The sequence below is a fragment of the Hydra vulgaris genome, chromosome 02 (assembly GCF_038396675.1).
Source record: "Hydra vulgaris chromosome 02, alternate assembly HydraT2T_AEP".
In the NCBI taxonomy this organism is placed as follows: Eukaryota; Metazoa; Cnidaria; class Hydrozoa; order Anthoathecata; family Hydridae; genus Hydra; species Hydra vulgaris.
The window spans coordinates 50,075,511-50,101,508 of NC_088921.1; the positions used below are offsets into that span (position 1 = coordinate 50,075,511).

At 25.9% G+C, this 25,998-nt stretch overlaps 1 protein-coding gene across 3 annotated transcripts in view; it reads left to right on the forward strand.

Moving 5' to 3' along the window:
• LOC100207156 (coiled-coil domain-containing protein 180) overlaps positions 1–25,998 on the forward strand; it is a 105,879-nt gene that overhangs the window by 21,392 nt on the left and 58,489 nt on the right. For 2 of the 3 annotated variants that reach the window (XM_065791253.1, XM_065791255.1), the window contains exons 4-19: positions 1,639–1,690; positions 1,897–1,963; positions 2,832–2,869; positions 3,312–3,446; positions 3,528–3,623; positions 3,849–3,915; positions 4,009–4,105; positions 6,832–6,951; positions 14,511–14,590; positions 16,072–16,160; positions 17,175–17,222; positions 22,730–22,804; positions 22,980–23,108; positions 23,191–23,235; positions 23,464–23,523; positions 25,896–25,951. In XM_065791253.1, the coding sequence (XP_065647325.1) occupies positions 1,639–1,690; positions 1,897–1,963; positions 2,832–2,869; positions 3,312–3,446; positions 3,528–3,623; positions 3,849–3,915; positions 4,009–4,105; positions 6,832–6,951; positions 14,511–14,590; positions 16,072–16,160; positions 17,175–17,222; positions 22,730–22,804; positions 22,980–23,108; positions 23,191–23,235; positions 23,464–23,523; positions 25,896–25,951 (1,254 nt within the window). The remainder of the gene's footprint in view (positions 1–1,638; positions 1,691–1,896; positions 1,964–2,831; positions 2,870–3,311; positions 3,447–3,527; positions 3,624–3,848; positions 3,916–4,008; positions 4,106–6,831; positions 6,952–14,510; positions 14,591–16,071; positions 16,161–17,174; positions 17,223–22,729; positions 22,805–22,979; positions 23,109–23,190; positions 23,236–23,463; positions 23,524–25,895; positions 25,952–25,998) is intronic. The other variant, XM_065791254.1, reaches the window with a different exon arrangement.

Here is a 25,998-nt window from a genome sequence, read left to right on the forward strand (position 1 = left end):
TTTCAAATGTTTTATAAAATAAAAACTTATAAATTTTTAATGTAAAGTATAACTAAAAAGCAAGGGACAACCCTACTCATACCATAAAAGTCACTCCCTCCCTTCCCACACAACAACATGTCTTTAAAATTCTTTTAAATTTTTTTTTGTTTCTGGTTTTAAATTTCATCCTCAAAAAATTTGTCATTTAAAAGTTGTGATCATTTAAGGTTAATTATTGGGTAATAATAAACTATTTATGGTAATTTCTTTGTGAGGTCAAAAAATTTATTTATGAAACTTTTATGGTAATTAATTTTGACCTAGTTTACATAATATTTTGAATAAAATTCACTTTTATTGATTAATACAATATTTAAGGCAGTGTGAGCCAAATTTGAGGTTAAATATTGTTCCCAGGCTTCAATTGCCACAATTTTTCTAAAACATTTTTATGAATATTAAAAATATGACATTAGTATGGATATTTAAAAAATTTCAAACAGGTATCATTTTTGAAAATCATTAATCTTTAACCCTTAAACTACTGAAATAGAAATAACTTAAATTTTGTTTTGAGAAAATTTTCAACAAGAATAACCAAAACAATCAAACTATGCATCAGAATGTGTACAAAAATGTTGTCTATAGATGGTCTTAATGGTTAAAACTAAAAACTGGACCTCCCTATTTAACTTGTGTTTATTTTTTTATGCATCCACAAAACATTTTCAAAATCTCATTTATAAATGTACAAGGTATTGTCGTTTCAAAAATGTAATTCTTTTCTGGTCTAGAGGAATATGGGAAGCGTTTGACCACTTAGCATGCTTTGTTTTAATTCTAAATGATGTATTGCCAAAAACTAATAAACTTTGGTAGCATTGCAATTAATGGACTTTAACAAACAAAATTAACTAGTGTATTTAGAATCTAGATTTTTGCCAATTCTACAACTGTTTTAAAAGTAAGCCTCAAAGTGGTCTATTGTACCCCACCTATATAGTATCGTTTCAACCACTTAGAGGGGTACTTTCAACCGCTGTTCAACTGTATTCAATGAATACAGTTGAACTTTTGTAATCAAATCCTCAAGGGGTCTCAAAAAATTACAAAAATTAAGAATTATAGGATTTTAATTCTAAATAATAAGCGCAGAAGTAACTGAAATATTTGTTCAATTTAAATGATAGAGTTATAGAAATTTAATTTACAAAATATTGTTACAAATATTATATATATATATATATATAATGAACAATTTTTGTGACAGAGTGAGGTTTAGAACAATAAAGGAATAATCATCCCATAACAAAAATATAACTTTTAAATGCAATGACTTATGCAACCACTGTTTAAACGTTCCCTGTCTATGTAGGTATTCTGCAATGTGCTTCGCAAGTACAACAGGCAAAGTATTTATAAAAGTTTAATGCAATGATTTTAATTTTGTTAGGAAATAATTGAAAAGGTCAATTGTTCCCCATAATGTTATGTTTCCTGTCTTCTCCTATTTTTTATTTGGTCTGAATTATTTCCACTAGGGTTTGAATAGAAAGTAGTCGGTGTGATAATCTAGTAACTATAATAACAATGTAATAACAAAGTGGCTGTAATAATTGTGTAACTATGGAGTGACTTTAATGAATTTAATTTTAGACATGATGATGTAATTGAAGTTATGAATCAAGAACTTGCTTTTATTAGTTTGGTAAAAATTTTATTCTTGTATTTTGTATGTCAGTAAGTACTTAATCAACAAGGATTATGTTGTCCATTTATCAGATAATTACTCAATTGTACTTTTTTTGTTTGTACAAATTTTTTCAATTGATTTTAATTGATTTAGTTACTCTTTTATCTCATTTAAAATAATTTCTACAATTTTGTTTCTAACTATTATTGTTTTTTTATTAGGAATTGGAAAGTCATGTTGAAGATGCCTGCAAATCTACCAAATCTTATTTAGACAATAATACTGAAGGTGGATTTTATATGCAATTATATTTTAAATAAATGTTGATTTTAATTGGTATTAATTTAATTAGTTTAATATTTTACATATTATACAATAAAAAAACAAATAAAAAATTTAACAAAAGAAAAAAAAGTGATTCCAATGTAAGCAACTTTCAATGATGTTTAGAAGAAAAAAAACTTCCATTATTAACATATTTACATTTATAATGGTTTTTAAAGTTATATACTAGCTCATAAGTGACAAAATATTTAAAAAGGTTTTGGACAACGATGAGTTGCACAATATTATCTGGTCTATCTTTTAGTTCTTTTTTGTTTTTTCAAAGTTATAATAAATCTTATAACTTATAAGATATAAAATTTCAGAAATAAATTTGTTGCCTTGAAAACCAAGCATTGATGATTCACTCGATTGACATATTTTAAAAAAAATTGCATTAACTAAAAGCTAAGTTGACAAATTAGCAAATCAATTCATAATTTAAATATGTGGCATTAGCATTGATTTATGTCTATATTTCTAGACTATGAAATGGTTTGTCTTTTATTAGTAGAATATGTAGAACATATTCACATAATATATGATGATTTTTATGTGTGAAAATGATGTGGTGATCCTTACTTGTACACTGCGTGACATTGTAAATTTGTACACTATGTCTCTTAATAATAAATAAAATATATGTTTTGATTTTTCCCTCATTTTGTGTGTATTTTTTTATTAGTTTTATTTGTGAATAAATACAAATTATTTCTTTTTTTCTTCTGTTGAAATTATTCATTTTGCTTTTTGTTTTTCAATGGTGGATTTATTTCAATCAAAACTATTTACTTCAATTAAAGCTATTGTTCTTTTTCTTTTATAATTCAAGATATTGACAGCTTTCTTGATCAAATAAGAGATAACGAGGTATAAATTTTTTGAGTTTTCATATCAATGTAATTGTAACATTGTTTTCTTTAGGTCCATTTTGCATGAAGTTTTATTTTATGTCAATTTAGTTTACTAATTAATAGTAATAAGTTAAAATGTTAATCAAAATAGTAATAAGTTAAAATGTTTTAATTTATTTAATAAAGAATAATATAATAAACAATAAAATAATTTATATTTCATTTTTTAACATTAATTAGAAATTCATATTACGGTATCAACTTAGATTTACTAATTTTTTATTTATTTTGTTTTTTATTTGTAACTAATTTGTTGTTTTCATTTTTTCATTTCATTTGGCTGCAACGGATTTGATTTTTCAAACACATACACATACAATTTTTACACTTGTCCTTTTTACAGTACTTGATTAATATATACTCAGTTATAAAAAAGTTGAAACTTTAAAAAATTTTAGAAATTGATGAAACTCAGTATGAATAATTTGAAAATGTTGTGGAATTTGATTGAAAAACATTCAGTGAAACGAAGTATGAGAATAAATCAGCTTGGAGAGTCTTTGGAAAATATTGAAATAAATCGTGCAAAATTGGTTTCTAATTTATTTTATATTTTGTTTTATGTTTTGTAATGCTTTATGGTGACTTGGTACATCAGTTTTTTATAAATGTAGGTGACTGACATGTTACATACTTGTTGTCGAAAACTCAATGGTATAGCTTACATAAAGCCTGTTGAAGTCTACAAACTTTTGGAAGATAAAGCCATGGTTTGTGTTTATATTAATTTTTATTTCAATTGAATTGTTTTTTTTGATTTTTTTTGTTTTGTTGATGTGATGTTGTTTTTTGAAGTCATTTTTTGTTTTGTTGATGTAATGTTTTTTCAAGTCATTTTTTTTTTATTGATTTAGTATTGTTTTTTCAAGTTATTTTTTTGTTTTGTTGATGTAATATTGCTTTTTCAAGTCATTCAAATTTTAAGTAATTTTAAGGAAATTAATATGTCAATTCTGCAAAATCATAAATCATATACTGAGCTTATTGGTCGACTACTAACAGGTTGTTTTATAAGACTAGCCTTGTTTTTAAAATATCCTTTTTTTTTTTGTTATGTTTTTCATCATTTTCAAGAAAATATTTTTCTTTATACAGTTGATGTTGAAAGGGAAAACAATCAAAAGATTTTTTGGGAAAGCAAAGTTGAAGTATGGAAAGATACAAAATTGTCAGCAATCACAGAAATGCATAAGTATATCTTCGATAGAGTTGAAAAAAAAATGTTTTTTTATTTGACCAATAAAATGTATTTTTTGGTCAAATAAATATTTATTAGGGTTTAAGCGTAGGTTTTTTTTAGCTTTACAAGTTACTATAGGGTTTTTGTTTACTTTTTTGCGAATAATAGTTAAGCAAAAGAAGTAATACAGAAAAGATTTTTTAAATTCTTAAAATTCAGTTGTTTTTTCACATAAAAAGTTATTTTCAAATTTTGTTCTGTTGTAAATGCAAAATTAAATAACGAATAACGAATTTATTTTTTTGGATCTACAGTTTAACCACAGACTAATTTATTGCTATTAATGCTCATTAAGATTTAAATCTAATAACTAAATAATATAATTACTTTGATTAGAAATTAAAACAACACTTTGCAATTTTTATGTTTTATAATAACTTCATATTTCAATAATTAGTGAGGTACAATTACGATAATTGTATAACTCAAATATGATTATGAATTAATTTATGAATAATTTGGTACAATAATTTAAGCACTCAAAAAACAATATCATACCATGAATTATATGCTTTTGTTTCAAAACAGTTCTTAAAAAGGTGCAATTTTTTTTAAAATATTAAAATACAATATTATTTAAAGCATGATTAACCAATATTATTTCTGCCCTCTGAGTTAATGTTGACAAATTTATTTGCAATTACATAAAAAAAGTTAAACAAAAAAACAAAAACAAAAACACAACAAAAAACTATAAAAATAATAAAAGTAAAATACAAGATTTTATTTACTATTTAATTATATTTAAACTTTTAAATTTTGCAATTGAGAATTTTAAATAATTCTCATTCATTCTATCAAACAACACATTTATTATTAATTTAAAAAAATTTATGAAATTTTTTTTTTAAATATAAGTTTAAGAAGCAAAAAAAGTTGCAAGTTAAAGATAAGTTGAAGAAGAAAGTTCTTAACTCAAAAAACAGTTTTACGTAAAAAAGTAAGCAAAAACGAAAAATTCTTAATAATGTAGTTATTGTATTTTATAACAAGAATGTTTGTTTATATTAATTTGATCAATATTTTTTATTTTTTACTCCACACGAAGTAACTAAAGACCAATACCTAAAATTATTTAATGAACAGTTTAAGAAATTTTAGGACAATACTGGTGAAATGGTATGCTAAATAGAAGAATGAAAACAATTCTTTTAACTAATATCACCTAAAGTCAAATTTCAAAATTATTTCAGTTTTCAAAATAAAAAAAAGTTAAACTTTCTCAAAAAAATCAAAAATCAAAACCTTTGGTGTTTTAGTCCTAAAAGAACCAAAGAATGATCCATATCTCAAATCTTTGATGAAGTTTATTCAGTTCTTCTACTCAATACTACCCAACAATAAACAACAGTAGCAATATTATGTAACCAATAGTAGTATATACCGTATGCGGCAGCAAAATTTGAGCCAAACTTTAAAAAATCATAGGTTTGGTGGTAAAACTAATAAATTTACAAGATTTTCAGGGTTGATATAGCAATGATATCTATGTAATAGTAAACAAAAATATTAAGAATATTTCAAAAATACAAGAATGAAGAAAGAAAAAAAGAAACAATCCTGATAGTCCTTCATGTAGGTAAAGATTTTGAAAATTGCTCGACGGGGTTTGTCCAGTAAACAGTTTTTCACATGAAAAATATTTTAAAGTGAATCTGATCTCAAACAACAAAGCTGATAGGTATCATTTGACCCTAAGTGTTCAAGACTTCCTTGATTTTTTTCTCTGGATTTTTTTATCAACAGGCATCAGAATAGGTACATAAGATAAATTAAATTAAGTTTTTAAGCCCTATGTTTTGCCTATTGCCATGTATCCAGAGAAGCCCTAAGTGCTTACCTGGATACATGGCAGTTTCAAGTGTTGTAACAATTTTGTTTTCATGGAGGATGGTGGACCCTTCCACACAGCAAAACTTGTTCAGACAAAGCTCTCAGAGATTATTTCTCACTGACCCTAAGAAATCTGGCTTCCTAGGTCTCTGGATTAACACTCTGGATTTTTCTATTTGTGCATATGTTCAGGCCAGGTTTTGTGAGCGACAACACCCAAATGTTGGTGCCCTGACAACTTCCATCCCTCAGACATGGTCCAGCATGTCAGTATGACTACATCCAGAAAACCTGATCCAAGTTTCATCCTTGAATTGAGGCTATGATCAAAGCTAATAGGGATTATATTAATTAAAATTATTTATTACTAAATTATAAACAAATTTTCAACTAAAAGATTTGGTAACTGCCTCTATTCTTTTTCTGGAATTTTTTAAGATCTGCAGTGTTACTAGTCTAAATTTTGGTGCTGCATATGATAACTACCTATAAAATAAACAAAGGAATCACAGATATTTCTTACAAAAGGTTGTTCAAGAAAATTAAAAAATGCATCAATTTTATAAATATTTTCCTTTTTGAAATTGTAACAGTCATTATTTTAAACAGTGAATTTAAATTTACAAAATTAGAAGTTTTTTTTTTGCAAACTCTCTCATAAAAGCGTCACGCTATTGACAAGTTATAAGTTGAAAAAAATTGTTAGTATTATTACATAATTAGGATTTGTTTTAAGTATCAACATAGTTTAGTATTCAAAATTGATATATGAAGATGAATTGAATATTTCTTACAAATTGTTTTTAATTAAATATTTCTAATCCTCTGTTTTATTCTTTTAACAGGGATTTTATGTCCAGTGAATCAATTGTTAACTCACCAATAATCTCTAGTTACTTGGAAAAGCTTCTTTATGAACAGGAATCACTTAATGTAAAAAGATTAAACATTTTGGACCAATTAAGGTTACATATAAGATTTTTTTTTCCTGGTGTTTAATTAGCTGTTTTTGCCATTTTGAATATTTTGAGACATAGTACTAATCCAGAGTATGTTCAGAAATGTTTTGATAAATAAAGGTTACTTTATTCATTAATGCATTTATTATGTTTGTTATATACAATTATATATATATATATATATATATATATATATATATATATATATATATATATATATATATATATATATATAAACACACACACACACACACATATCTTGAAAAAATCCACCAATATTTAGCATGTATTTAGGAAAAATTTTAATTATTTATGGGGCCCTTAAATCTCAAGCTATTTAATAAAGGAATTTCCCAACCAATAATGAGGTCTAATATCTGAATTTAATTTTTTTCATGAATATATTTTTAGGTAACTATAAACAATCAAATAAAATTGCAAAACTACTTTAAAACCATATTTGTTGTTTTTTACTCGATGAAAAACTAAAAAGTATTTAGTAACAGTTCAAAACAAAAATCAAAAAATGTCAGGTGTTCGAAAAATAAATTAGATCAAAAAGTAGATATTAATTAATTACTATTGAGTGCAGCTTTAGCATGATCCAGGTTTTTCCTACTGTTTCTAATTTGCTTCTATGGGTAAAAAGAAACTTTTTATTTATAAATATATTTTTATTATTAAGTTGTTAAACTAGTTTGAATGCCTTCTCCGAGCAATTGTTCACAACATTAAGATGTGGGGGTTTTCAAAATCTTGATATAAATCATATAAAATCCAATATTCTGGATGAAGCTTCTCCCATTGAAATTTAAAATACTTCTCCATAACTATTGAAACTAAATTGGATGACTCATTCTGTAAAAATTTTAAGTGCATTCAAGTGTCTTTAATCAACATGTGTTTTTTTCAATAAATACTTTCTGCAGAAGCTCTTTTCAGACTAAATATTCTATCAGCCATATTGCCATGCTCTTTACATTTCTGATCTGCTATTACTATGATGAAACATGGGTCAAGGTACCAAATAGATTGCAGTATGGATTTAGAAATACCTTTAGCTTCAGCTTTATTTCAGTCCTTAAGCTTTTATATATGCCAGTTCTTAAGCTATTTTACCTGCATGATAAACTTTTTTATCTGGTTGGCTCAACTTTAAGAAACCATTCAATTTTTTTTTAAAACAAAGTGCACTGCAATTGGAGAATACATCTGCTTCAAGTTCTTTTTACCTGTTTTACATGTTACCTTTTTTTAGCATTAGTAGTATCAAGGTGATTAAAGTAAAAAAACTTCATTTTCTTTCACTATATTTTTAAATTTGTTCATATAAAATGAAATTATTGTTATCAAGTCTTTACAAAAAAAACAAAAAACATTATTTAGTGTTTCCATATAGTCATACAATTTGATTTAACTCTTAACTACTTAAAATCCCCCACGTGTCTGTAGAACAACATGTCTAGATATTTGGCAACTATGTAACTGATTGACTAGACAATTAGATTTGATTTTATTTGGACATTATACAATAAAACTCAGTTTAACCTCAAATTTAGATATTTTTACAAAGTTGTTAGAAGTTTTTTTTAGTTTGTATTATTTTGTAGTAGCGTTGTAGAATTGATTTATCCACAAGAAAAATATTTTTAAATATGGTTGATATAAGTATTATCTAAGATTATATATTGATAAGGATTTTTAGCTTGAAGTGTAAAGCTTAGTTAAAATGATTTCTATATTGTTTAAAGTTTGTTTTATATTTATTTATAGAAAATTTTTATTCTACAACAATATTTTCTCTTTCAATATAAAGTTGTACAAAATACTAAGGTGTTAAATTTTTGAAAATATTTTTTAAAAAATCGCTTTTTTTTTGTAGGAAAAAAGCTAATAATTTAAGTTTTATTTTATGTATTAGAACTTATCAACATTTTTTTTAGAGATTTTTTAAAAAATCTAATATATATTTACCTAGGTCACTGATTCCCTGATAGTGTAACGATGATGTAACGCTTACGTATTAATCATGTGGTGTTATTTTAAAGTTATTTTAAAGTGTGTTAATTAAAATTGACAAGCATCAAAACAAATTCATTTTATTTAAATTTTATTAACTTATAGAGTTTACAGTATTGTGCGGTGCCGTAGTTAATCAAATTCTTTGGGGTCCTTTTTTTTTTACTTTATTTTTATTAATAAACTAATTACAGATGACTTTCTGTCATTGTAGGCAGAAAACATTGAAACTTTACAAGTATACGTTCATAAGTTCATAGTATAAGTTCATCATATACACTTCATAAGTGTTTTTTGCGTTTCTTTTATACCCTTAAATATAATTTTGTCTTCTTTTTGACAAATGATTGAAATATTAAGTTACATAAAAAATGTAAATAATTACAAAAAATGTAACTAGTTAGTTACATTTTTTTTATATTTTAAAAATAAAATTTTTAAAGTTATTTTTAAAAACTTTTATGTACACTGTGTCAAAAAAATTTTCATCCACCTATCTTGCACACTTTAAAAATGCAATAACTTTTTATTCAGCAAAGATGTATGCATAGTATAAACTAAATTATATCATTTAAACATTTAAGAAATATTTTACAAAAAGATTTTTTAAACTAATGAGTAACAAATAAAATACAGCGTTTTGGAATGAAAGATTTTTGTCCCGAAAAAGTTTTCATCCATTTTACAAAAATCAAATAAAATTGTTATGCGAACTCAATTTGTTAGCGTCTTAATAACTTTTGTTTCCACCATGAGCTTTTATTGCCTCATGTAGTCTGTTTTTCATAGTACAAACTCATTTTTTTTTGTAATTTCTGGAGTGATTGAGCCCCACTCTTTCATAATTATTAATTTTAGTTGTTGACGATTCCTTGCATTGTGTGTCCTTATTCAGATGATAACAGATGTTCAATAGGATTTAAATCTGGAGGTTGTGGGGGTGTATGAAGTTGCTTAGCTATTTTAAATATAAGCCATTCCTTGACACATTAGGCTGTATATTTTGGATCGTTATCTGCTGAAATAAATGATCTAGTAAGTCCCAATTTGTGGAAACTTTCTTCCAGATTATTCTTCAGAATGTTTAAATACACATTTTGATCTATATTTCCATCAATCAAAACCAAGTTTCCTACACCTGAAGCACTTATACACCCACACACTAAAACACTTCCTCCACCATGCTTCACTGTTGGACACAAGTTTTGTTTTTTAAATGGTTGATTTAGTTTTCTCCAAACTTTAACTCTTCCATCTGATAAAAACACGTTAAATTTTAACTCATTGCTAATGTATGATTCCCAGAATGTTTGTGGTTTAATAATATGAAGCATTGCAAAGTGTAGTCATTTAGGCTTTGTTAACTTTGCTGATGTAGGATTTTTTCAATGGTACTCTACCATTGTATCCAGTTCTTCTTAAGGTTATTCTAATAGTTTTAGGGTACACTTTTAAATTGTAATTAGTTTGCAGCATTCCAGTAAGTTTTGGAGCACTTGTTTTAGGATTCTGGATGACTGTTCTCAAAATAGTTCATCAATGCAACACTTGAATTTTGTTGGACGTCCTGTACGTGGTTAATCTGGAATTTTTTTGTAGGTTTGGTATTTTTTTTATAATGGACTGCACAGTTGCATGTGATTTCTTTAATATTTCTCCTATATTTCACTGTGATTTTCCCTCCTTCCATAGTCTAACAATAAGCAATCTAATTCCCTCTGCAACTCTCATTTTTAATAATTATTCTAACAAAAAAAAAAATATAAAAAATTCATATAAAGGAAAAATAATATAAAAATCTTACTAAATCTAATTTTTATTTAAAAAATGGTACTTTAATACTGATTTAATAATAAATTGAGGTGGAAGTGCAGGGTGGATGAAAAATTTTTTTTGCGCAAAAACAGGAATTGTTTATTTTTAAATGCTGTATTTAATTTTCTATTAGTTATTTTGTAAAATCTTTTTTTATAATACTTCTTGAATAGCCAACCGATATCATTTAGTTGAAATGCTTATATCTTTGCTGAATAAAAAGTTATCGAGTCTGAAAAATGTACAGGATAGGTGGATGAAAACCTTTTTGACAGAGTGTATGTATTTTATGTTCTTTTGAAAGTTTTATATTCAGATTGATCTCGTAAAACAACAACATCAAAAATTCTTAAATGCTTTTTCAATTCATATTGCTTTTAAAAATCTTTTGAAGGAATAACAATAATATTGTTATAACTTTAAGTTAATATTTGATTTAACAATCAAATATTAACTTAAAGTTATAACAATATTATTGTTATAACTATAATAATATTATAATAATATTGTTATATATTATATTATATAACAATATTATTTATAAGTCAATGAGAGCACTTTTGAAGTAAGTTTATGTTTTTGGGTAAAAGTAAAGGGCTGTGTGAAATTTTTTGTCGCTTTGTATGTTAAAGTTTTAGAAAAAAATCATGAAAAATGAACATCAAAATTTGCTGGTCACCCTGATTATATACATTTACATTAATCAACTACACTCATATTAAAATGATCAAACGCATTCATATTCAACAAGGTATTATCTAACAAGTTGAGTGATCCCCACTGTCATATAATTAACAGGAAACATTTTATACATCAAATTCCTAAACATTATGTATAGGAACATTAGAAAGCTTTTTAGATTTTGCGTCCAGATAATTGTAGTCTTTTGTAAAGATATTTTTAATGTTGCCCCAATAGCATTTTTAATATTGAGTCCTTGTTGTAGTGAATTAATTATAGTAAATTAAAGTTCAAGCTGGTATAGAAGGCTTTATTTAGCAAGTTAATAAATATATAACCTAAAGATACAATCATTTTATTTTACATAAAAAAACACAATAGTTATCGAAAAACAGCAGTAATTGGTATTACTGCTGTTTTTCGATAACTACTTTCTCGGTATAGTTATCAAGCTCTACATCATAGATGATAATATTGATAATAATCTTCGTTTATATCCTTTAGCATACTTTTCTCTTCTCATTTTTGGATCGAACTAGAAATTGGAGCAACTTCAATGTTATGAAATGGTTACTTTAATCCAATCTCCACTTCTTCTTTTAAAAGCTGTTTTTCCAAAAGAAACTTTATAAATTTTGTTTTTTGAGTAACTAATGACACAAAAACTGGTTGAAACAATTTAATTCTTGCTAAAAAATCAATTAGTGAATAAATCTCCTAAGTAAACTTACAAGCATCTTAATGTTTTTTGCTGGAAAATTTCAGTTTATTTTTTTTTCTGCCTACAAGTTTGCAAGTGCATCTTTTTTTGAAAATGAGATTGTAAACATCTGCAAGTCATCTATATTAATAATAACAAATATTAATATAATAAAAGACACGGCGGTTGATAAATAGTGGAGTAATTCAGTTAATAATTAACTTGAATGCGCATAACATGTCTTGCTTTTAAAGAAAGCCATTATTATTATGTTCTAAATATAGCTTATAAATAAATTCTTTTATGAAATTTTTTAACTTAGAAATTTTTTTTTTAAGATTTGTTTATTTGTCACTTAAATTTTTAATTTTAATTATTTTTCACTTATAAGCACTCATTAGGTATGCATAATATATATAAAATTTATTTACCTTCACCAGCTTCATTTCACTTCTCAAAATAAATATAATTTACTAAGGTAAAAGGTTACTAAAAACAGGCACCACAGGCGCCCATGAATTTTCGAGTAGGTTGAGATTTACACACACAGGGTAAAGTTTTACTAAAAACAAGGGGAAATCTGGCCCTGTTTATATGGCAGCATTAACTACTACAAAGAAGTTCTATTATACCAATAAGCTACTTGTTTTTCTCTGTGATTAATACTACAGATTATTTTATTTTTAAGTTGTTTTTCTGTGTAATTAATACTACAGATTATTTTATTTTTAAGTTGTTTTTCTGTGTGATTAATACTACAGATTATTTTATTTTTAAGTTGTTTTTCCGTGTGATTAATACTACAGATTATTTTATTTTTAAGTTGTTTTTCTGTGTGATTAATACTACAGATTATTTTATTTTTAAGCTGTTTTTCTGTGTGATTAATACTACAGATTATTTTATTTTTAAGTTGTTTTTCTGTGTGATTAATACTACAGATTATTTTATTTTTAAGTTGTTTTTCTGTGTGATTAATACTACAGATTATTTTATTTTTAAGTTGTTTTTCTGTGTGATTAATACTACAGATTATTTTATTTTTAAGTTGTTTTTCTGTGTGATTAATACTACAGATTATTTTATTTTTAAGTTGTTTTTCTGTGTGATTAATACTACAGATTATTTTATTTTTAAGCTGTTTTTCTGTGTGATTAATACTACAGATTATTTTATTTTTAAGTTGTTTTTCTGTGTGATTAATACTACAGATTATTTTATTTTTAAGTTGTTTTTCTGTGTGATTAATACTACAGATTATTTTATTTTTAAGTTGTTTTTCTGTGTGATTAATACTACAGATAATTTTATTTTTAAGTTGTTTTTCTGTGTGATTAATACTACAGATTATTTTATTTTTAAGTTGTTTTTCTGTGTGATTAATACTACAGATAATTTTATTTTTAAGTTGTTTTTCTGTGTGATTAATACTACAGATTATTTTATTTTTAAGTTGTTTTTCTGTGTGATTAATACTACAGATTATTTTATTTTTAAGTTGTTTTTCTGTGTGATTAATACTACAGATTATTTTATTTTTAAGTTGTTTTTCTGTGTGATTAATACTACAGATTATTTTATTTTTAAGTTGTTTTTCTGTGTGATTAATACTACAGATTATTTTATTTTTAAGCTGTTTTTCTGTGTGATTAATACTACAGATTATTTTATTTTTAAGTTGTTTTTCTGTGTGATTAATACTACAGATTATTTTATTTTTAAGTTGTTTTTCTGTGTGATTAATACTACAGATTATTTTATTTTTAAGTTGTTTTTCTGTGTGATTAATACTACAGATAATTTTATTTTTAAGTTGTTTTTCTGTGTGATTAATACTACAGATTATTTTATTTTTAAGTTGTTTTTCTGTGTGATTAATACTACAGATTATTTTATTTTTAAGTTGTTTTTCTGTGTGATTAATACTACAGATTATTTTATTTTTAAGTTGTTTTTCTGTGTGATTAATACTACAGATTATTTTATTTTTAAGTTGTTTTTCTGTGTGATTAATACTACAGATTATTTTATTTTTAAGTTGTTTTTCTGTGTGATTAATACTACAGATTATTTTATTTTTAAGTTGTTTTTTTGTGTGATTAATACTACAGATTATTTTATTTTTAAGTTGTTTTTCTGTGTGATTAATACTACAGATTATTTTATTTTTAAGTTGTTTTTCTTAATAAGCTATTTATTTTTCTGTATAAACCATTATGGTCAAATAAAAATTACTTGAATATTGATGTCAGTTTTAAATATAATTGATTTGTTAAATAAAGAGTGAGATGAGCTATAAGGTACTTATTTTTAATATTCATCTAATAAAAATTAAGTTTCATTTTTATAGAGAAATTGTACCACCATTTTGCTCAGAGGCAGCTGTGTACCAATGGAGCCATGACATTACATTAGCAACACAAAATATTGGTATGATTTTTTGTAAATAAAACAAACAATAAAATTTATGCGTTTTTGAATTTTATTTTTCTAATATATTCTGAGTAAATTATAAAAAAAAATGAAATTTTCAAATAAATACAAAAAATTGAATTAATTTTTCTAAAATAAAGGCGTTTTTACTGTGATTTTTTATAATGAAAATATAAAACAAAACCCAAACTGATTGCTATTAGAAATTTTGAAACAAAACTAGTACAAATAACATTATTTAAAAACTTAAATCATTTCCGTTATGCCAATCCATTAAAATCCATTTTGGTAAAATTATTTCAGTTATTAAATATAATACAGGTAATATGCAAGATAAATACATTATAATAGTAGCAATAATATATAACAAATAAGAAAAAGTCATAGAAAATTACTGAAAAATTGAGATAAATGTATAATCTTATTTAGTCTTTGGGGTAGTACCTGAATATGGGTAAATTTTCCTAAAATTGTTTTCCACGTTCCACGTGGAGGATATGGGTTAGGTTTTTTATGATTTAAATTTAATCTTCTGATGAATTAGGTTGTTAAAGTTTTACATTTACTGAGTCTGCAATATATGGAAAAAAAAAACAAATCTGTTGCTAAGAACATATAACATTCTTGACTTTTTTTTAAATTAACAAGAAATACACACATTTGTGTTTTCAAAATAAGATTCTGCACTCATTTTAACCCCAAAAACAAAAAAGATAAAAAAAAATTAAATACAATACTTAAGTTGTTACAGCTAATGCATCAAAGTATTTTACAAAGTTGTTTGAATAGCTTCATTAACAGAACTATTGATAAATTAGAAAACAAATTGTGGCACGCACAATATAAATACTATCTTAACTTGTGTGTCTTTACTAGTTGTGATAATAGTAAATTAAGGAAATTTGTAGCAAATGTTGGTGTTAGACATAATGTGACCTCATGTGTTAACTAGATGAAGGTAAAACTATAGAAAGTTTATACATGTTGAGATTTATGAAGTATATAAAAAAACCTTTAACATGAAAAAATTTAATAGAGTAACATAACTATGTTGCTGTTGTTGTTTATATTTTTTTAATTATTTATTGTTATTGATGTTTTTGCTGGTTGTTTTATTGTTGTAGCTTTTGCCATGTATGCCATAATTTATTCTTTTTTGTTTTTATTGATTTTACTTTCTTAAAAAATCATGTCGATAATTTATGCTTACTTAATAATTTATGCTTACTTAATAATTTATGCTAACTTAATAATTTATGCTTACTTAATAATTTATGCTAGCTTAATAATTTATGCTTACCTAATAATTTATGCTTACTTAATAATTTATGCTTACTTAATAATTTATGCTTACTTAATAATTTATGCTTACTTAATAATTTATGCTTACTTAATAATTTATGCCTACCTAATATTTACTTGATATTTTAACAATAATTTAAACATTATCAGTTATTTATGCTTACTTTTCCAACCAGATAATGTGCAAAACAAATACAAATCTATGATTCAACAGGAACAGCAAAATATCCTTTGTTTGTGTGAAGATTACGTAACCAAGACTAAGGTGAATACTTTATTCATGCATTTGGAGCTATAGATATTTTTTTTTATCAAGTTTAATTCTTTTATCATAATAACAATAGAACAACGGTTGCAACCTATCAACTAGATTAGAATTTTGAATGAGGTTATCATAAACAAAAAATAGGTTTACCAGATGGTAGAAGGGACATTAGCTTATTAGAATATTTCTTAAACCCATTATTAAATTTATTTGGTCAATTAACTGCAACCTTTTATCTCATTTAATTATTTTAACCATATTGAATAAATTTGCAAAATAAATCATAAATTTTGTTGTAAAAAGTTACTCATATACATGCTAACTATATTATTTAGTAATAGTTTAGATGTCATGCATATTGTTACAAATAAGTCAATAAATTGACACTTAAAAGTTAAAAAATAAATAAAAAAATAATAAAATAAAAAAAAGAGAAATATAGATTAAAATAAAATAACATTACAAGTAATAAGCAAGTAATAATATTATTAAGTTATTTTCATGTATACAACTTATATACATACTTTGTTAGACTGTCACTCACAGTTAAAAACCAAAAACCACATTGATATAAGCAATGTTGAATTAAATCAATCTTGAAGTTATTAAAATGGTTAAGATATAAATAAGAATATATTAACAATAATGATTATGAAATAATTTTTAAGTACATTATTATTAACAAAACATAATAGTATTAATAATTATAACAACAACAGTAGTAATAATAATAATAATAATAACAATAATAATAATAATAATAAAATATAATAATAAAAGCATTAAAAGTTACTTCTAGAAAAAATAGCAGTGTTTGAATTCTAGCAGAAAAATAACAAATTATATTTTTTAATAATATTTAAAAAACTGTGATAATATTTTAGTAAAAGTTTTTTATTAAATTTGATTAATATTAAATGTTTTTAGTAAATAAATTGTTAAACTTAGTAAAAGTTGTTAAACAAAATTATTAAATGTTGTTTATAGTCCCTTTAGTTATTGTTTTTTTTTTAGCAAGAGCTTGTTAAAGAAGAGATAGTCAATGAAGCAAACATTGAGGAGGTATAAATTATTATAAATTATATATTGAGGAGGTATAAATTATTATAAATATATATAAATTATTCTAAAATTTGTACATACTATTTAACATAGCTATTATTAAACTCCTTTTTACTTCGTTTTTTTAATTGCTTTTATTTGCGTTTTAAATCACAAAGTAAAACTATTATGAGTAACATTGTTGACTAAATGCTCATGTTGTTATGTGCAATATTTCCTTTTTTTTTTGTTTAGTTAATGAGTATGTTGAAATTTTTGTTAATGAGTATGTTGAAAACGTGAAATTGAAAACGTGCGTGCATAATAATAAAAAATATACTTTTAAAAACTACTTTTTAAAAAGACTTAAAATATTATTTACATCAAGATTTTAAAACAAAAGTACCAACTAAGCATGTCGCAAATTAAAACTATATTGAATTATTTTTAAAAAAGTGATTAAGAAGAAAATGCAAAGTGCATGTTATGTTAGGCTATTTTAAAAATTAGTCAAAGATCAACTAAAGGGTTATTAATCCATTTAAGAACTAAACATGGCACTGATTTAAAATCAAACGTTTTACACCAAGACGGAGCTTCAACTTCAAAACAGCATGAATTAGTTGAACTATAGCCTAAAATATACATCGACTGTGAAGAAGAAGTAATTCTATCGAAAAAAGTCTATTATGGCATGATACCATTTTTTCCATAGAAAAATTTCTATGGAAAAAATGGTATCACGCGTGCTTGCTAAAGATGGCTTTACATTTAATAGTTTTTAATTTTGATCTTTAGATTTGCGGTATTTGTTTTCAAAGAGTGGTTTCCAGCTCCCTACTTCACCTAATACTAAAAGATTGATGGTAGTTAAATTCTCAGATTCTGTAAAAGCCGATATAATGCAAAAATTCATATCACTAAAAAAGCAAAATCAAAAGTTTTCAATAACGTTTGACAAATGGACATCACAAAATAGTCAGAGACACTTAAATGTACATATGGAGGCAAAACGCAGGCGAAAAAGTGTGATGGTGAAAGTTGGTAAAATGATGTCTTGCTATCAACAACTATGTTATGCTCACGGAATACAGCTTGCAGTTATTGATATCTTATACAAGAAAAACAACGGAGAAGTCGAAGAATCGTTTACTACATATGAAAATTGTAAAGAAGAAGATGAATATGGTAACACTGATGATGATGAAGTTATAAATAAAGAATATAGTTTGACAATAATTTTGGACCGACCATCTGCTGAATTGTTTAGCAATTACAAAGATCTCACGAAAAAAGTAAGAAAGGTTGTCAAAATATTTAAAAACTCTCCTGTCAAAAATGATACATATTTACAGAAGTATATCCTACAAGAACACCTAGTTTTACAATCAAGAATCAAGCTTAAGTTGATTCTTGATTGTAAAACTAGGTGGAATAGTATGTTCGATATGTTAGAAAGATTTCATAGACTAGTAGTGTTTATTGAAAAAGCCTTAATTGATGTTGGGTCAGAAATTCGTTTCACTCAAGACGAATGGTCCCAAATCAATGACTTAATTATTTGCCTGGCACCACTAAAACTTGGTCTCGAACTATTATGCAGGAGAGAATTGAACCTTGTCACTGCAGAAACAACTTTTCAATTTATGTTAGATAAATTACAAAAGCAATCATCACTTTTGAGCATAGATTTAGCTGAGGCACTTCATGAGACGTTTACACAATGTCGTAGTAAGAATTTAATTGTTTAAAAAATATGAACAAGAAATTAAAAAAAATGAAAATACTTTTTCAATGGCAAAAAGAACCGTTATGCGTCAAGAAATAAAAAAAATATTGATAAGAGGTTATACAATTGAAAGAAATGAAGACAAAGAAAATGAACTCGAAGAAAAAAAAGCTGTAGATTAACGGAGTAAGAAGCAAGTTTCTAGATATAGCGCATAATTACTTGATGACCATACCACCAACAAACGCAGAAGCCGAGCAAGCTTTTTCAGCTGCTGGTTATATATGCAGTCCTTTGAGGAGTAGATTAAGTGATGATACTTTAAGTAGGGTCTGTTTCTTAAGAGCGCATTTCTTACAATGATTTTCTCATATTTGATATTTATAAAAATAAATAAAGCTAATAGACGTTCTACATAAAGCTAAAAGATGTTCTACGTATTTTGGTTTATCTCTTTGTTCATTAAATGTTAAGAATTATATTGATTTACAAATGAATTGTGTTTTTTGGCTTTATTTACCTCATCTTATCAATTTAATAAGTTGAGTATATTTTTTCTGAAGTACTTGAAAGAAAAATACAATTGTCATTTTACCTTTTATAATGTGCATAAGAAGTCTACCAATCCCACGCGGGATCCACACAGAAATTAAAAATTTCCGCGCGCATCCCGCATGATTGAAAAGTGTGAGGGATTGCAATCCCAAAAGCAGATATACAAGTGACAATAAAGAAGAGTGATTTATTGGAAATTAATTCTGCTTTAGGTTTATCTCAGGCTTGAAAAAAGAAAAAAATATTTTATTCACTGTGCACAGTGTATAAAGTCTACACACACTGTACAATTTTATACAGTTTACAAAATCCAATTTTTTTGTCAAATTTGCTTACCAATAAGATCACAATTACATATGAACCCCCAATAATATTAGTTTATAACATTTTTAAATAGATAATATATAAGTAGTTAACTTAAAATTGAATTGTTTTATAAGCACATAGTTAACTTTATATATTTTTTAAGCATATTATGTTTACTTTATATATGAAATACCTAATGAACTCTACTAGTCTGCAAAGAAAAGTTAAAGTAGTTATGGTTTTGACTGGATAGGTAAGACTGTGAATAGGTTTGTGCTCAAAAATGTGCATGTTTCTAGGCCTCCACATATTATCTATCCAGTCAAAATCACAAAAAGATTTTAAACATTTATTAGTGTTAGTTTCAAAAAAAAATGTTACCATTGACTGTGGTATGAAAAAAAAAATTTTTTTCCTACTTGATTGACAAAGATCAAGACCTACTTCTTGCACTTTTCTTGCACTTCTTGCCCACTTCTTGCACTTTTGATTTTCATCTATCGCAAAAAACACTACATATATATATATATATATATATATATATATATATATATATATATATATATATATATATATATATATATATATAAATATATAAATACTTTGCAGACAAAAAAAATGAGACGAAGTTTTTTTAAGTTTTATTTTCAAAATAATAAATGTATAATAAAATTGTTCAATAGAAAATAAAGAGTAAAGCTTAATTTTTAATTACGGTCACGTGTCAAAATTGCATAGAAGTTCTTGAACTTCTCTGCATTTTTGAACACAATGGTTCATACTGTCTATAATGATTTCAAATAATCCAAGAAAAGTCCGTTCCAAACTTCTTGAATTGCAATCTCTAAGTCATCAAAAATTTTTGTTTTTTTGTTTTCTACTGCTTTTTTCATTAACCCCCACACATTTTCAATGGGGTTTAGATCCAGTGAATTAGCAGGCCAAGAAGAACCTTTTCATTTATGTTCTGTAAACCACTCAGAAACTGATTTTAAAGTTTGGCATGTTGCTCCATCCTGTTGAAATGTAAAACTTCTTGGAAAAAGATTTTTTGAGTTGGCTCAGCTTCAGAAAGTATTTCTTTGTATTTTTCACTATTCACAGTGCCCTTGATTATAAGCAATGATGTTTTACTTTTGGAACTAATCACCCTCCAAACCATGAAACTCTATTTGAACTTTGGTTTGCCAATTCTTGATTGTTTCTTTGCCCATCAACCTTCTCGAGTTCGAAATAACTCAAAACGACTCACGTCACTAAATACCCATTGATTCCATCTTGTTTTTAGGTGTTCTTCATATCATTTTACCCTATTTTCTTGATGAACAGGAGTCAATAGGGGTTGATTTTTGGGAATGAAACTGAAGTAGATAAAGGTGGAGAGGTTAAGGCCATTGCTCTTGACATTTCTAATGCTTTTGATAAAGTTTGGCATGCTGGTCTTCTCCATAAGCTTTCTTCTTATGGTGTATCCGGCAACATCTTTAAGATCATTGAATCCTTCCTTTCCAATCATAGCATAAAAGTTGTCCTCGATGGACAACACTCTTCTTCTTATTCTGTAACTTCAGGGGTTCCTCAAGGTTCAATCCTTGACCCTATACTCTTTTTAATTTACATTAACGATCTTTCAGATTATCTCACATCGAAGGTGGCAATGTTTGCTGATGATACTACCATTTATTTTTGTTGTTATAAGAAGCCAACACTCTCTGATTGCTTGAAGGGGGCATTTGAGCTTGAAAAGGATCTCACTTCTGCTACAGCATGGGCTCACATTGGCTGGTGAACTTCAGATAATCTCAATTTTTTTCAGACAATCGTTATCACAATAATTTAGATCTTCCTATATTTCTGAACAGTGATGTACTCGATGAGTCATCTACTCTTCATCTTCTAGGATTAACTCTTACTTCCAACCTTTCTTGGAAACCATATATCAAATCAGTTGCAGAATTAGCATCTGCTAAGGTTGCATCTCTTTATCTAGCTCGTCACTTTCTTACTTTGGATTCTATTCTCTATCTCTATAAATCTCAATTCCGGCCTTGTATGGAATACTGTTGCCATATCTGGGGCGGTTCTTCTAATGATGCCCTTTCTCTTTTAGACAAGGTGCAAAAATGCATTGTAAACATAGTTGGACCTGCTCTTGCAGCCAACCTCCAGCCATTATCACATCGTTGTAATGTTGCTTCTCTTTCTCTTTTCTACAAATACTATAATGGGCTTATGCTCTAAAGAGCTAGCGTCTCTTGTGCCATCTACTAAAATTCATTCTCGTGTTACTCGTCATTCAGTTAAGTCGTATCCTTTTTCTGTGACTGTTTCTAAGTGTTCCAGAAATTCTTATTTGTCTAGTTTTTTTCCTCTAACATCAGTTCTTTGGAATTTGCTTCCTTCATCTTGCGATCCTGATTAATATAATTTGCAATCTTTTAAGTTGTCTGTCAATCGTTATCTTGCTCTACAATCTTCATCTTTTCTCTTCCAGTATCTTCCAACTCTAATTAATGGTTGCTTGCAGCCTTGTTGGAAGCAATGATGTTTTAAAAAAAATAGAAAGAAAAAAGTACCCACTTCGGTTAAGATAACTAATCATGGTTCTGGGAGCAACTTTGGGACTGCCTTTTTTGATTAATTCGATTTGAATATCTCGGGCGGATCATATTTCATCTTTTCGAGCTAATTGAATCAATCATTGTTGGTCCTTCAAATTAAGTTTTCTTGGTCTACCACTTCCTTTCTTTCTCCAAGCTCATTCCTTCCCTCATTTTCTTTAAATATCTTGCAACTGTTGCCTTAGGTATCCCAGTTAATTTCATCAAGAGATTTTGTTGTGGAACATTTTTGAGAATACATTTTTGTGTTTTTATTGAAGCTGAAAATATTTTATAAAATGTTTCAAAATTTTATTTTATTCTTTTAATTTTTTTAGTTAGCAAACAATATTTTTTACCCATTGCTCTGGGAAAGAAAGGCATTATTTGCAAATCAGTTAGAAAAGCTTGAGGTATGTGTTTTATATTACATCCAATATTTTTCTTAACTATACTTGTGATTTGCTAAAGCATCAATCATACAACATTAACAATTTTATATTATCATTTTAAATAAACAAATAAAATTACAAATATCATTGTAATGATAAAAATACATACCGTTTAAATAAAAATCTTTTTTTACAGAATTGTATGTTTGATGTTTCGGCAAAGCACAAGCAAAATTTATCACTTTTGTTCGAATATGTGCATGGCGCTGCTCTTATATGGAGTAATCATGAATCAGGAATTTGTGAAAAAAAACAAAGACTGCAAGTAAGATAATAATTAATTTTGGTTTTATTTTGTTCTAAAATTTATAATTGTATATACTTTTTATAACTTTTTTATGAATTAGCAATACCTAGATGGAAGTCGTCAAAGACACGATAAAGAAAATAAAGTAAAACAAGAGTATTGTTTTTAAAACTAAATTTTATCAATATCAAAAAAGAAAAAGGGTTTATATATATATATATATATATATATATATATATATATATATATATATATATATATATATATATATATATACACATAAATATATATATATATATTTATATATATATATATATATATCATTTATTATTCTGATGTATTGTATATATCTCATATTAATCTCATATTATAGGCAAAAGAATGCATGCTTGATACAATTCTTGATAAAATGCGTCAAGATTCTACTAACGAGGTGTATTATTTGATTATATTTACAGCGTTTTGCATTGCATCTATACAGTTTTGTTTTTTGTTTATTGTTTTATTTATTTAGAATTGAATGGCTACATGGGAGTTAATAAAACTTACAATTTTTTCTAAAAATTAACTTGAAGCGGGGTCATTATTATGGAAGCTTCTCTTTTAGTCTGTTATAAACCTTATGCTTCAAATATGTTATAAAGCCTACAACCTTCTATCTATGTTACAACACTTCGGATTAACAGTTTTAGTTTAGGGAAGATTTTCTCACAAAATCTTTGATACTTTCCCTAAGAACTTTTAACATCATAATAAAATGAAAACACATAATGAAAACTCATAATACTTTTCTTCTGAGGATGTCACAGCCACTTTTTTTTATGTTAGCTGAAACTCCCTAACCAACTCTGTGTTAGGGGGTTTCAGCTAAAATAGAGTTATATAATTATAGTTCTGGCTTCAATAAAAAGTTGTTAGCTGAATAATGCTACAAACGTATATAGCTCTAGTTAAATTTAAATAATCAGAAGAATTCGAGCAGTGTAAACCATAAAATTTGAACATAGAGCAATAAAAGCTACTTGAATTCATTTTAGAGCAAAGTTACTTAAATCAAATATCTATTCAAAATTAGTAGAGAAAATGCTTTGTATGAGAAAAATATGAAATTCAAACATCAAAGAGTTCAACTATTTGTCAAATGCTTTTTTTGCACTGTGTCCTTGGTTGTCAACTTTTTTTCTGCACAATAGCTTTGTTTTTCAAGGTACATTTTTTGTAGTTATATTATTTAGGGTTGGAGATATAGAAATATTGTTAGAGCAAAAAATGGGTTGTCAGTAAAATGCAAACTGCAAACTGGTAAGGTGGTCATGGTTTACAAACTTTTTGTAAACCATGATCTTATTAGTATTTGATGGTTTTGCATTTGACTTAGTATCTAAAAAGTTTTTGAAATTTTGTCTAAGTTTTTGAAAAGTTGTCTACAACTACTTGATTTTCATCATAAAAAAATGTTTTCTTTGCATTTTAAATAATGATTAGCTTTCATACGTTTTTGTCAACCAATGCATAGGTTTCTTAAAAGTAATTTCACTGGTATTGTTGTACCTGTTATAAATATCTCAATGTAGGGTTATTGTCTCAGCACTTGATGTCATTCTTGAGATATTTTGCGGCATACTTTTTATATGTTATTTTTCATAAGCTTTGAGATGTTAAACCTTAATCTTGTCTTGGTTTTAATATTTACAATTTTGTCATAGAAATCATTGTCTTTGAAGTATTTTAAGACTTACTTTTTTTTAAGCTTACTGATTAGATGTTTTAAAAATGTATGTGATGATTTTAATTAGTTTAAAAAACTGTTAAGAACAATATAATAACTATGTTGTAAGTTTCATATGGTTGTATAGTAAATGTTGTCGAGTAAGTTTCATATCGTAAATGTTGTATTGTAAGTGATGCACTGTCAATCTTGTATTTCAGGTGTTGCACTGTAAATATTTCAAGTTATGCACTGTAAATGTTGTATTGTAAGTATAACTCTGTCAATCCTGTATTTCAAGTTTTGCACTGTAAATATTTCAAGTGTCGCACTGTAAATGTTGTATTGTAAGTGTTGCTCTGTAAATGTTGTATTGTAAGTGTTGCACTGTAAATGTTGTATTGTATTTGAGATGTAATATTTCAAAGTTGTATCAAATAGTGCAGTTAGACTTTTTTACAAATTTCAGATTTTTATCTTGTGGTCTAGTCATTTCCTCTCAGTCATTGTTGTTCCTTTTTATTGTCTGAGTTTCAGTCTTGTCTGATTTAAAAATCAGCTATTTTTTCTTGATTTTAAACTGAGTGTCTTGGTTCACTCTTTTAATGTCAACAAGTTACATTGTTGTTTAAAGTGTAAACACAATATTTGTGTTTCTACTCTAGACAAATAATATATGTACATGCAGAAAATTAAACTAAAATATTGACTAACATCTGCAAATAGTTTTTAATAGCAGCAAAAAAAAATTTTATTTTATTTTCCATATAAATAAATTAGTTTCTAGTACATAAAAAGATAAAAAGTCATAATTAAGACCAACTGTGCTGTTTGTTATTCTACTATGTTTAAAGCTATGCATATATTGTAGAAACTATTTAGTTTTTATTTCAGTCAATGGTTTTAACTTAATCTATTATTTAATGACAATAAATACATGGTAATGGTAGAACACTTGCTTCATAACTGAAGGAGTAGTAACTTTGACTATGAAAAAACAGTCGCTTCCTTGGTTATATGGATCTCTGGGTCTTAGGGAGGTGAATAAAATAAGTTTAAAAAAAGGAACCTTTATTTATGTTTATTTTAATTTTTAGATGCTTGCAGTTAGTCTTAATCAAACAATTGAATTATTGGAGTTTATAAAAAAGAGGTAAATATCTAGAATTCATACTATGTGGACGTCAAAAAGTTTTTTTT